A 15,151-nucleotide genomic window follows, 5' to 3' on the forward strand; every position below is an offset into this window, starting at 1 on the left:
TATAATTTTTTGGATCTGTTCAGGGGAATAACCAACTCACATTTTGTTTAAATAAAAAATATCTAACTACGAAATAATAAAAAGAGAAACCAAACGATTTTTACCTAGCGAAACCGAATTTAAATTTGTACCACTGTGTTTCCTAAAACTTGCGAAACAAACAGCTGGATAAATTACTCGGCAAGGGAATCTAAAATTCCATTCCACATGCCGTTCATCCTGGTCAAAATCTCTCCCGTCATAGACAATAGTTATCAAAATCACTATATACGGACGTAACTACGCCGTCTAAAAACAAAAAGAGAACTTGACCTTGACAAGACCACTTGTTTGGTTCAGAGCAGTGGCTATACCGTTCTGACGAGACCTAAAGAGGTCGAAATACGTATAAGTGGTTGTCGCTGCCCTGTATCAAAACAAAAATCTAATACCGTCATTATGTACGAAATAATAGTTCAATCATAACATTATTCCAGTTATTTATAAAAAGTACATATGGAACTAAATATTAGAAATATTTAGCTAAAAATGTAAAAAGGCGTATGATTTTTACCGTTTCAAATTTTGTTTTCTTTCTCCTAAAATGTCTCCTGTACCCTTCATTTGGTATCTAACTAGTATATTTTTAGTTTGTGATTTTGTTATTGGATCCGAACACTGTCTCTTGAAAGGTATGAGGTACATATTATTATAGTTTTTCTTACATATACATATACAAGTTAATATTTATATAAGTTATTATCCAAATTCTGGTATTTGTAATTATTACTTATATTTATTTACTGATAAGGAAATAAAAACTACAGAATACCTGCTGAATCTTTTTTACATAATTTTAACATAATTATCGATACAGAATTTTATACTAATGAGTTTTTCGTTCTCGCATTAACAATTTTGGTTTCACCGTGTAAAATACTGAATACCAATTTAGTATTATCGTTGCCATGAAACTTGCGAAAAGTACACGCTATTTTAGGTAGTGGCTGAAAATTTTAAATTCAGTATAATTCTTAGGTAGCCGTTATTTTCTTTAATAATGGATTCTACCAAGAAGCACGACAATCCATCACCTCAAATATCAGCAAATATTTTATCAAAAATATTTTTCTGGTAAGTTAATATGTAAATATATTAGAAATAATTTTTTTACAACTTTCTTATCATTATTATTTTATATTTGTCGCGGTCTCATTTTTTATTGTCTTTATTCACTTTCTTTACAGGTCTAAGTATTGCTTCCTCTTGATTTTCATTATTTTTATAAGTTCCAACAGGACTACTTTTTACAAGTTACTTTTATAAATATCGTTGTGAAGATTTTATTTTACCTTAGGTTTAAGAACTATTTAGCCACCCGATTGATTTTCTGAGGAAAAACGTAAACAATTTCTATTTCTCCATTTGTGTTTTTATCCCATTTTTCTACTAATTCCTGTTTATTTGTTTATCGTACTGCCCTTGGCGCCTATATACATACATTTTGTAGAACTTGATGCAAAGAACGCAAATTTACGGACATCTAAATTATTTATATAGTTTATCGACTCTGAAGTCATCTTTAGGAAGTCCTCTGATCTGGCATCATAATATCTTATAGGTTTTGAATATTATTACATCTTATATCATAAGTTCGTTATATGCTGGGTCTTTTTAAGGTTAATTTTTAAACCTACCTTGGTTGTCGCAGAGTTTTGTGTACTGAACAATTATTGGGCTTCTCTGAGACTCCCTGGAATTAACACGATATCGTCAGCGAAGCATAAGTAGTTTAATGTTACAATCGATTCCATGTTATCCCGCTTAAGTTTGTTAAACGTGTATTCTGGCAGAACTGTAGAGTTTTGGTGATACATTATCACCTTGTCGTGCACCTCATTCCATTGTAAACGTTGATGTATTGGTGTAAAGTTTCACATTGCTGTTGAGCTATTATATATATATATATATAAATATATATATATATATATATATATATATATATATATATATATATATATATATATATATATATATATATATATATATATATATTGATTAATGTTGCATATCTGTGGTCTACTCTACATTCAGCTAGTGAAGCAATTATTGTATACTGAGTGAAACACTGTATCGCAGTCCATAAATATTAAGAACTGTGGTGTGTTGTATTTCACTAATTTTTCTAGCTTGTTCTTCGTGTGTCTCATCCTTTAAGGATATTGGCGATCATCACGGCAAATTTTACTCTGTCTGCAGCAGTTCTGAAGAGTTCTATTGTTGTTTTGTGCTACACTGCTCTAAAGTTTTCAACCAGGACGTGCGTTTTCTTCCCAGTCATCTTTTTTCTTCCACTTTGCCTTGTATAACCAATCGCATCAACTCATATTTTTCATTTCTCAGTATGTGACCAAAGTAGCACATATTTCTCTCCTTTATAGTTTTGACTATTTCTTTTTCTTTTTTCATCTTTCTTAATGTTTCCCTGTTTGTTACTTGTTCGTCTTCATACAGTTGCGTCCGTAACTGTCTAGGCATCAACTCCATATAAAAGGGTAGAGAATACGTAGCATCTCAAAACTCTGGTTCTTATTTCTCTTCCCAGTTTTCCATTGCATAATACTGTTTTCATCTTATTGAAAGCACTTTTGGCTATCTCACTGCGTTGTTTTATTTTAAGTTTAAGCTGTAGTCTTATTGTTAGTTTAGCTCACATCTCAAGTAATTGTATCTGGGTACTTTCTCTAAAACTTTTTCTTTAACGTAGATTGTTTCGGCATGATGGCGTAGAAGCGTTTATGATGACGTTGGCAGTCTTCCAGTTTCCTAGTATCAATTAAATATGACTTTAAAATCATAAATTACTTATTTTTTCTTACTTATTACATTCAATCGCATTTCTCTTGATTTTATTTCAATTCCTGTAATTGTATATAATGGCATGTGTCACAAAACAGGAAAACAAGTTAGAAAAGGAGCATGTTAACTTGAAAAAGGATCACTACAGGAGCAATGCGACCAACTTGTGGCATTAGAGTTAAAAGATCCTAATGGTTTTCAGGAAAACAACTAACAGTAACCACGGATGAAGCTACAGCTACCTAAGGAAAGGAATGCCAAATGTTAAAACGTTTAAAACAAATACAAAAGGTTAATGCGAGTGAATAATAAAAGTACAATGTAATGGCATGTGTTGCAAAACAGAAAAAACAAAAAACAAAATAGGTATATCGATTGTTTTTTGTTTTCCTGTTTTGCGAGACATGTCATTACATTTTACTTTTAGTATTCACTCGCATTAACCTTTTCTATTTATTTTAAATGTCTTAACGTTTTGGCATTCCTGTTCTCAGGTAGCTGTAGCTTCTTTTGCGGTTATTGTTGTGTTTTTGTTTTTTACCTCCACTCCAAGTTCTATTCTAGTTTTATTCTACTTTCTACTCATTCCGTAAAATATCACTTTCGGATTTGAATAATCCAAAAATTGAATCTGTAAACCAAAATACTGTTACAACATTCTCAAAACTCGAAATTCTGAGTGGCATTATATGAATAAATTACCATCCTTCATTATATTCCAGTATGTATTTGTTTTTTGTATTTAATTTTAGGATCTTGGGTTGTGTTAGCGACAAGACTCACAATAATGATTTAGATTTAAATTGAAATAATTTTAAATATTTACATATATCTTATGCAACAATGGTACATTCGGTATACAAAAAAGTCGTTTTGTATTTAAAACAGTAATTAATTCAATAATATTGTATTATAACAATTAGAAACGAAACGGAGAACAATGATATTAAAATATTGTAAACGATAAAGAAACGTTTCAAAACTATTATCGTTATTACTGGAATCATTTAAAACAAATTATTAGTTTATCAAAATTTATATGTGACATTTATTTCTCAAACATTTTCTCGTTATTCACATAGTTTAAAAGTTATTTATCGTTATCGCAGCAAACTCTTATTTAACCTTTAAATGCTTCGAAATATTCATTACATTTGTTTATTAACTATATTGGTTACTTGCACACCAAGTTCGTAATAATAACACAGGCCTGCAAAAACATTTCTTTGAAAATCTGTTATGATTTTTTTTCACAAATTGGGATATCTGTTTCTCCCAAATTAGGAAACAAATATAAGTAGTACATATACAAGTAGGTATTGTTACTTCTTCTACTTCTCCTTTAAAATAACTTTATTCAAATACCAACTTATTTATAATACTTTAACAGAATGACAACTATAAACTTCAAAAACTCGTTACAATTTAAAAATTTCGTCCTTGATCTGAATGTAGCTCTAAAGGAATTCCATGTCTTGATACGACTTGTATTATGGATGGTTTTGCTACTGTAGTCGCTTTTTGATAAGGAATGGAAAGAGTGCAATTTTAGGCCATTTTGAAAAATAATTCATTGTAACCATCAAGTACTTGTTTCCTTTCTTTGTCATCGACAGTGGACCGAGAATAGACACTGCAAGTTGTTCAAAAGGCTCTCCGGAAGATATTGTGCCATTTTTACATTCACCATAAATCACGTTTTTACTCCAATCTTCTGCATCTCGGCGACAATTGATCTAGTAAAATCTGTCTCGAACTCTGGCCAGTGTTCTTCTGACACCAAAATGTTCTTCAGAAAGGCTGCTATGAAGTTATTGTAACATACTTTTAATGTGTGATTTTGGCAGCAACACTTGTTAAACTGTACGTATTACATCAGGACTTTCCCACTGCTAATAAATTAGACCATTAGAAATCTGCAGAGATTCACATTGAGCTCAGCACATCTATACTGTTCCACTGTATTTGGTTATTTCCTGCCAAATAGGTCTTACTCCATTTTTAATCCATTCTCGTATGACTTCTAAGTTATACTTTTTATTTTGGCTCTTTTTAAAATTTTACAACTAAGCCTGATCGTTATCTTCTTCCTGCTTAACTGTATTTTTCCGAAGACTTACTTCTTTGGTTACATTCTCTCTTTCTTTAAGTTGACCCTGACTTTGAACCTGTAATTCAGAGCATGTTACAATTCTTGTAATTTTTCATTCTGTAAAACTGACACCTGTTCTCTTAACTTTTCTATTCCATTTTTACTAATCGCTAGTTGCTCCTTCAAATGTGCAACTTTAGATTCCAGAGCTTTTTTTTCACTTCTAGGGTAATTTGTGGGAAATAGATTTCCCACTAGTTCTATCTACTAGTATTTCTAGTCAGACTATGTGACGCGTTTCTAAATCTCGATCTGGGCGACCTTCTGACCCCACTATTTGATTCTTCTGTCATTGTCAGGGATTGGCTTGTGCAATTATTTTGCAAATGCCCTGTTTTTCCGTAATTAAAACATCTTCTGTTTTGATTTTGAGATTTTGTGTTTTAGATTCTGCAGTATACTTAAAGTTTGGGATAAAATAGGTTGTTGTTTATCTAAGGTTGTGACTTATTCATTTTCTCCAAATCTTACTTCTTTTAATTTTGGGCGACATAATGCAAATTATTTTCGTCGCTTGATATACCTGGGCTGAAATTAGTGCTTCATCTAGCATTTGTTGATATTGTAATCGAAGAGCTTGTTGCATTTTAACTTCGTGTAGTCCGTCTATGAATGCCTGGATATTCATTTGTTCCAGAAAATCTTTAGGTGTTTGAGTGTCCGCCAAATGCAACAATATTTTAATATCAGATTTATATTCTTGCAGACTTTCGTTATGATTTTAATATCGAACTTTCGGCTAACTTTAGAAAAACCGCTTTAGATGCTGCTGGGCAAATCTTGTCCCTAAACCTTAAACAAGAGAGGTATAATTGGTTGCATCCTGGGGAAGAAATTGCAAGATGATTGCTGCCTATCCTTAAAGCGACACTATCAAGGAAGTTGCCATTTCTTTCTCAGTCCAGTGATTTGCTCTAGCTACAGCTTTCTATTTTTATTTGTCTCCCTAAAAAGAAAAACGCAAGAGAATGCAGCGATTACCGCACCATTAGCTTAATGTCTCATATGCTAAAGTTACTACTTAAAGTCATCCATAACCGAATATATCACAAACTGGACACATAGACGTTAATAATACACAATTTGGTTTTCGCAAAGGTCTAGGAACACGTGAAGCTCTTTTTTCACTTAATATACTAATACAAAGATGCCTGGACGTCAATTAAGATATATACGCATGTTTTATTGACTATAATAAAGCATTCGATAAAGTACGACATAAACAATTAATGAATGTCCTGAAATCAAAGAAGATTGACTACAACGACCTCAGGATCATATCAAATTTATACTATAAACAGCGAGTAAAAGTACGTGTTAAAGAACAGCTGTCAGAAGAAATTAAAATTAGATGTGGAGTAAGACAATGATGCGCATTGTCGCCAATTCTTTTTAATGCCTACTCCGAAGAGGTCCTGAAAAAAGCTCTTGAGGGTGAAACAGCTGGAATAAAGGTAAATGGAGTTCCCATTAACAACATTAGATATGCGGACGACACTGTGATCTTAGCCGAAAACATTGAAGATCTTCAGAGACTGGTGACCAGAATAGCAGAGTATAGAAAAGAGTATGGTCTAACAATGAATGTCAAGAAGACGAAATTTATGAGAATATCGAAAACTCAAAGAAATAACGAGAATCTTCTAATAAACGGAACCAACGTCGAACAAGTGGACAAATATGCATACCTGGGAACAATGATTAACTCCACAAATGATTACAATCAGGAGATCCAAATAATAATAGAAAAGGCTAGAGCAAATTTCAACAAAATGAGAAGAGTGCTATGTACCAGGGATTTAAAACTGGAACTAAGAGTTAGGTTGGCGAGGTGCTATGTTTTTTCGACTTTATTTTATGGAATGGAATCTTGGACCTTAAATGCGACATCAATGAAAAAACTGGAATCATTTGAGCTGTGGGTGTACAGAAGAATTCTGAAAATATCATGGACAGAACACGTCACAAACAAAGAGGTTCTGGGAAGGATGAACAAAGAAATGGAAATTTTAAATACAATAAAAACAAGAAAATTAGAATATCTCGGACATATTACACGTGGAGAGAAATACACCTTGCTCCAACTGATTATGCAGGGAAAGATCCAAGGAAAGAGAAGCATAGGGAGGCGTAGAATGTTATGGCTGCGCAACCTGAGAGAGTGGTACGGATGTACATCAAATGAACTTTTCAGAGCAGCCGTCTCAAAAGTCCGAATAGCTATGATGATTGCCGACCTCCGCCGCGGAGATGGCACTTGAAGAAGACAGTTTTCTATTGAAAACGAAAAGTTTCCCATGCTGTTTTACCATCGAATGTTGGTAGTTTTAAAATTTTGCTAGTTTAGATAAAGAAGCTTGGGTAGTTATTTTTTTCTTATTCAACTATTTGCCTTTCTAAATTAGATTTTAAATCGTTTTTTGTTGTTTTAAATAGGTTTGATGTTGTACTAATTTATTTGCTAAATCAGTTTTTAAATTGTTTTGTTGGTCTACTATTTTTTTTTTCTAAATCATTCTTTGTTCTTTTAATATATCTATTCTAGTAATGATTTGACTTAAATTTAACTTAAAATTTTTGTGAATTTGAGATAAACCATTCATAATTATCTTTCCTCCTCTTCTTGTTCACTTTTATCCTCGCCTCTCTAGGCTTCTCTTTTTCTTCTTTCTCTTTTACAAACTATGCGGGAGGTCCGAACGTATTAATTTCTTTATCAATTTCAGTAGATCTACTCTAAACCATGAATAATTACTTAATATCTTCTTGATCCCACCGCTGTCACTAATGTTACACTTCCTTAAAATAACTTTATTCAAACACCAACTTGTTTACACTACTTTAAATGGCAACTATAAACTATAATAACTCAATTACAACTGTTATCCAACAAGATTATGTTTATATACATTTTCTGACGTTCCAATATTCACTAGACATTTCTAGATTTTTAGATGACATCTGGAATGTTCTAAAATTTTAATACTTTTTCTTTTTCGTCAAGGGACTACTTCTATGTGGAATAAATCTTACGGAACTTTCGTAACGGTATGGAAGACATATTTATTATTTTAAATATATATTTGAATCGTTTTTTTACTGTGGGACTTTACGAAAAACGTTTTCCTTGTTTGTTCTTTATTCATAGCTAATTCGCTGGAAAATGGTCTACGCCAGACTAAAGAAAATGTACCCTAAGGGTCATAAGAGTCTGAAAAAGATCTTAGCGTTGTTATGACTACATTTTTCACAATCTGAAAATCAGATTATTATTGTCCAAAAATGTTTCCATATCATTCTGAAATGCTAACTATCTTTCTCTCTAGAGATCTGTTATGGTATTGACAAACTCTTGATCTGCTAGATATCTTCTAATATGTAGCTCAAAAAATATATTCGTTTAATTTCGCCTCCGAGAGACCCTGATACTTTTCCACCAAGTGTCACCCTTGCCACTCTTTCACAACAAATAATGTGAAGGCGACACATACATTTACGGCTAGCTTTTAAAATTAACAGTGGAGACGGAGTGGGTCGCTTAGCTAAAACTATTTATTTATGATGGTAATTACTGAGCCAGTCAACCTTTACCACAAATGCAATAAGGAATTCCCCCGATTTACCAGTTGACTAATAAATCTCGAAATAGGTTTATTTACATTTATTGAACTGTTGTGACACTGTTAAAATTATATACAAAAGGACACAGTCAATTGTAGTAAAGAAAAAAAGCATCAAGCTAAAATTTACAGATGTATAATATTTATATAAATAATATATACTACTTGCTTACTATTAGTAATAATACAAAGTAAGAATAACTTTAAATATTGGCGATACTGGTGCCTAGATTGTAGTTACTGCATGAGCTCATGTGCCACCGTAAAGGGTATCGAACATCGTGATGTAACATAAATAAGTAATGGGATTTATGTATATAAAAACAACTGTATGACTAACCCCAATGACTTCTAATAATGAATAAGTCCCTACTACAAATTATTCTCGAAATACTCAATAAGAACACATTCATTCGTAAAACCTAAAAAAACCCAATGATTACTATCCTTAAATCTATAAATATATCAATATAAGCATCAATGGTTCACTAAACAAAATGAATTAAATACTTTATACTTTAAGTAAACCTGGTATCCTCCAAAATCTAGAAATAAAAATCCTAGTAGAAAAAAAATCCACGAAGAAAAAGAATCCAGGTGGAAAAGAAAACTTTATGTAAAAAAACCCGCTACATACTATCGGGGTTTTTTATTCTAAAAATCAGCGACAATACCACGCTTACCTACTAGAGTTCCACAAATACCTATAACGCTTCCTATGGCTCTTAACTAAAGCGCTACAAAATGTGCTATCAGATTCCTGTCTTCGAAAATACAATCCCTTAACGGTATGGGATAAAAACTTAAATAACTACTAAACACTACACCAATTATTCAGCCCCTCTATGTGTATGAGGTAAATTAGACCTGAAAACACTTTACCAAAATACACTATTTAAGACGAGTCTTCCGAAGAAAAGAAAAAGATCATCCCAAGTGTAACTGACTGACGGACTGTAGCTTGTCTTGCCGAATATAGGTCTACGTTGACCGATCAGCTGATATTATAACCCCAATAAAAGAATAACACCTTTGTTTTAAACTAAAACAGCTTTACAGTCATCGAAGGTGAATAATTAATTCCCGAATAGGATTAATCTTATAATTTATAATAACGTAATAGTCCAAGATCCCAGAGCGATCAGACATAACTTATTTTCACACAGATGAAACCTTAGAGTCTCAGTAGCGTCTCGCGTGCTTTGAATACCTGAATAACTAAAAATAAGAGCTATTTAACTTAAATTTAAATAACTGATTTTTATACATATTTTGTAGAATATTATTTTGAAAATACTGTAATAAGTGTCAGACACTTGTCATGGACCAGAACTTTTGTCAGACGCTTTAAAGCTCCACTAAAATTAAATGAACTTTACTTAATTACTATTTAAATGGGAATAAGCCACAATTAAAGGTTAACATACGTTTATTGACGTTTCAATTTCCACTTCGGAAATCATTCTCAAAATACAAACTAATCTATCTCCATTGTGTTCAGAAGTTAAAATGGTTGTTTGTTTTGCATTTGCATTATTCCATATGCTAAAAATGTAATTAGCACGGCGGAATTGTTGGAATAACTCACTTTGGCATGGTGGTAAACTGCTAGCATCAAAATTTTTTAAATTTTTGCGATCGAATCCTTCGTTAATATTAGATACGCTGTAATTATTTAAAAACAATTGAAGCGGGCGGCATTAATGTTGAACGTATCAGGAAAACTATAAATTTCGCATATAAATTCTTGGATATTTTAAAAATATCTTTTTGGGTGCGCTCATCGGTAAACAACTCTAATTCTCCAAACTGCATGAAAGCTCGCTCATATATTATATGAAAGTAAGTAAAAGGCAGGATTAAAGTCACATCCAGTTAGAGCGTGAAACCCTGGCAAACTTCTACATAAAGATGGTCCCAAGTACTTGGGACTATCTATGAAACTAAACCTTGGTCAAATTAATTCATCATTTTTTAAATTATGCATATATCGTAACATAATTATCACAATGTCAGTATCAGAACATCTAATAACAAAATTTGCTTTAACGTCTACATTACAAATATCAAAAACAATTTTAGTGTCAGCTTCTTCATGTTCAGGACACGATAAATTGTCATCAACATTCGATAAAACTTTATTATTATCAACGTTGTAAAAATGACATTGTTTAGAATTAATTAATATCCGTTTATTCTCAATAAATGGCACCATTTCATCAGATGCCCAGTGTTGAATAAAAAAATTAACGAGGGCCTGTTTGAAATTGATATTTTTGAGTTCTTGCTAAAAATCTGACGGTCTAACTTGATCGGAACCAGAAATGTGGAAATCTAATTGAGTAGACTCATGACGAAGGCCTCTTTCGTAGCCTTTGATCGAAGGAGAGAAATATTGATAAAAAAATAACGTAGAGTAAAAAAGATTGTGAGTTAAAAAAGGAGAGCCGAGTTATAGACGTCTCACTCACTCTGAAATGCAAGCACAGCACTCTCGCGCTCATACTTCTGGTTAACTAATTTTTGTGTTTAAGAGATATTTGGTCATTCTAATTTGTCTGACTGATTAAATATAACTTTATTATAGTTCCATTAATAACATATTTAAAAATCAAACATGTAAAAATAAGTAAAGTTTATTTAATTTTAGTGGCGCTTTAAAGCGTCTGACAAAAGTTCTGGTCCATGACAAGTGTCTGACACTTATTACAGTATTTTCAAAATAATATTCTACAAAATATGTATAAAAATCAGTTATGTAAATTTAAGTTAAATAGCTCTTATTTTTAGTTACCTTTCTCACCTGGTACCTGCCCAGGTGTCACTCAGCAAGTTTCATAAATACGCAGGTATTCAAAGCACGCGAGACGCTACTGAGACTCTAAGGTTTCATCTGTGTGAAAATAAGTTATGTCTGATCGCTCTGGGATCTTACTCTATAAAGTTTATTTTGACAAATACGAATGCCATTAATTTCTTATATTATACGAAAGTCAAAGCAAAACTACAGCCAGAATAGGAATCTTCAATCGATCGCGTTTAGAAATGAAATGAAGGCAGGAAGTACTTAAAAGATTATCCGTCTTTTGAGAGAGATTTGGCAAACTATTTCATGTAGCAAGTCCCCAATAAAAACCTTTATCTTTTGTCCGATCAATCAAAGACAACATTCCAAATGAACAACACGAAGTTTATGAATTCTTGTGCAGACTGCTCCCGATCCTATATAGGCCAAACAAATCGTAGAAGCCACAATATTATTAATGAACATTCCATTTCTGTTCGCAAATCCGACTCAATTTTAGCTCTAGGTCAACACATCTTCATATAGGTGACACAATTAATTTTTAAATCTCCAGAACCATAGCCCACATCAGCTTCTATATACTGTAGCCGCTAAGACTTCCAACTTTTCTTTACGGCTTTTTTTTCTTCGCCAACATTAAATCACCAACTGATTTTTCCAACTTTTTTATTAAAAACTAAAACAAACATTTACAATGCTATGTATTCCGCCATTCTCCCGTCTGTTCTTACTACTACCTTCCTCCCCCAGTATATTGCTCATACGGGCGAGTCCATTAATCTACAGGTTGCAACTACACAGTGTTGCCAGACTGACCTAAAAATCTTATACATAATATATATGGTTATACAAAATTAAGAGTCCCAAACATATACTAAGAATTATCCGAGAAGCCATAGAAATTAAAAAAAGGCCAAAGTGTCTCAATAAAAGAGATGACGGGATGCGGTTACCTTGGACTTGGAAACCTCTCATAAAGAAAATAAATATCGTCCGCTTCACCCGTCAATCAAAATCCTACGGCCAGAAATGTTCGCACCAATTCTTGTAATAGTATTAATCGTAGCTCAAGGTTTAATACACACACATATATATATATATATATATATATATATATATATATATATATATATATATATATATATATATATATAGATTATTGTATACACTTTACTTTTCCTTAAAATTTTATATCCAATTTAATTTTTTCTAATGAATAATATTTGTTTTTTTAGCTGGATACTTCCAATTTTTAAAACTGGTTCTAAGAAAAAATTACAACCGTCGGATATCTACAACACGCTTAACTCAGATAAATGTGAGGCTACAATCAATACGCTTCAGGGGTAATTATTTCTAATCTAGTATATTACAGAAAAATTGATATAAGATTTCATTACCATATTTTTAATTTTAATTTAATTCTTAAAATATGCAGGTTTCACCTTAAAATATATAGACTTTTAAGAGCCTAGTATCCATTTCGAGGAAACTTTTAATAACTGATCAGGTTCGAAAAATACCTGTTCCAAGTATTTATAGCGTTGGCGGCCAATTTTTTTGTAGTGATAGACAAATATTTGGCAGTTTCTTCTGCATTTTTCAGAATGTGCATATTTATTTATAACTTTAAAATTGTTTTAATAGTCCATATAAAGCCTAAACCCCGGATGACTTTAAAAAATGACTCGCCGTGTTTTTAATGGTTTAAAGCAGTTTAAGTATACGCGATCCTGGAAATCTTATGTTATCTTCATCTGGAAATTTGTGTTCAACCTACATCAGGATCTTATTTTCTTCTAGTTTACGTTCTAATATACTTATATTATCTCGTGATCATTTTAGTGACGATCCTTACCGTACCATTGAAATACATCAGCTACGGAGGATCTTCTTATAATACTCTCTGGTTTCACTTCTCGTAAATATGTTGCATCTAAATATCGCCCCCCTCGTCTTCAACATTACCAATAACACTGCATGTTCTGCATAGGTGACTTATGTTGTTTTTAGATACAGGATGTTTAAGTGTTAAAAGAATCATGCTTCAGAAACGGTATAAAGTGATAGTTGTCTTAACTTTTAAGTTATACAATGTTCTTTTGTCTGGTATTAATCTCTTTCCGAAGCTGTTTTCCACTTAGTTTAAGCAAGACGGGAGTTTTCAGTTAGTTCAGAAACAAATAGAAAGATTTCACTTTCAAAATTATTCATATACAATTATTCATATTCAATATGGATACACCCAATTATTCAAGGAAGAAGAGATAAAGGGCACTTTTATGATTTGTTCTTTGAGTTAAGGAGTCATGAGAAGCAGTTTTTTAATTTTACTGCTGTCATCATCCCTTCACAAGCAAACATGTCACAAATTTCCTTCCAGCTTTGTTTTTTGATAATTCTATCACTGTATTCTATCACTGGATTTTCTCATGTCACACAAAGCGGGTCGCTTTTCTACCTCCCCAATCAATTTATCAACATCTATTTTTGGCATTTTCAGAGACAAAAATATTGAAGAAAAACAAAAACAATTCTACAATTGTTAGCAAACCGCTTTCAGAAAACCGATACATGTGGCACGGGTAATGCAATAAAATGCAACTACTAGTAGTTTTGAAAAACGAGACGGGTAGTCGTCCCAACCATTAACCTACTCGGTTGCAAAACCGCCACACGGCGCGCATTACTCCCGATTCGATTTTACTTTCGGCAAACGGTTCGGTCAAAACCGCCACGTGTGTCATGGCACTTAATATGCATCCTCCGGCCTCCGCTACGGTAAACTGAATGCTGAAAATACAAATTACCCATATTAGAGTGCTGTCTGGTACAAAATATATACAAATTATGTCAGTATTATATGTGTATAGTTTAAAGGATATACAATCTTAAAATATATGAATTACGTACATGACGATACTAGGAATATTGGTATATTTATGTGAAAACATACGAGGCGTGTTTTTTAAGTAAGTACCGTTTTGGAATTAAAAAAAGACGTGCAAAGATATGGCAATAATTTTATTTTTACATAAAAGCCTGTACCTTAATCTACTTTTCTACATAATTTCCGTGAATATTGAGGCACTTGTCATAACGTGGCACCAGTTTTTGAATACCCTCCTGATAAAATTCTGCCGCCTAACTTGTTAACCACTGCATCACAAATGTTTTGACTTCGTTATCGTCTTGAAGACGCTGACCGCCCAGGTGTTTCTTCAAGTTCTGGAACAAATGGTAGTCGCTGGGCGCCAGATCAGGGCTGTATGGAGGATGATCTAGAGTTTCCCATTTAAATGATTTGATGAGATCTTTGGTCTGATTAGCCACATGTGGACGGGCATTGTCATGCAGCAAAACGATACCTTTACTCAACTTGCCACGTCTTTTGTTCTGGATTGCTCGACGCAGATTTTTCAATGTCTCACAATAAGACGCTGCATCGATTGTCTCATTACGAGGCAGAAACTCCACTAGCAATACTCCTTTTCTGTCCCAAAAAACTGTGCACATGATTTTCCGGGCAGAAATTGTTTGCTTAAACTTCACTCTTTTGGGTGATGATGAATGTCGCCATTCCATGGATTGTTGTTTCGATTCTGGTGTGACGTAGGCCACCCACGTTTCGTCACCAGTAACAATTTGGTCTAAAAAATCTTCACCTTTACTGTGGTACCGCTCAAGGAAAGTCAATGCACTGCCTAAACGTTGGGTTTTGTGCAATTCCGTCAA

General features: G+C 32.8%; 1 protein-coding gene across 2 annotated transcripts in view; it reads left to right on the forward strand.

Moving 5' to 3' along the window:
* Positions 1 to 893: 893 nt before the first annotated feature.
* The window catches only part of LOC140436809 (ATP-binding cassette sub-family C member 4-like), a 127,261-nt gene continuing 113,003 nt past the window's right edge, over positions 894 to 15,151 (forward strand). For both annotated transcript variants that reach the window (XM_072525927.1, XM_072525926.1), the window contains exons 1-2: positions 894 to 1,113; positions 12,652 to 12,762. In XM_072525927.1, coding sequence (XP_072382028.1) covers positions 1,040 to 1,113; positions 12,652 to 12,762 — 185 coding nt within the window. In that variant the 5' untranslated portion in view covers positions 894 to 1,039. The remainder of the gene's footprint in view (positions 1,114 to 12,651; positions 12,763 to 15,151) is intronic.

This window comes from Diabrotica undecimpunctata, chromosome 3 (genome assembly GCF_040954645.1).
Source record: "Diabrotica undecimpunctata isolate CICGRU chromosome 3, icDiaUnde3, whole genome shotgun sequence".
Classification (NCBI taxonomy): Eukaryota; Metazoa; Arthropoda; class Insecta; order Coleoptera; family Chrysomelidae; genus Diabrotica; species Diabrotica undecimpunctata.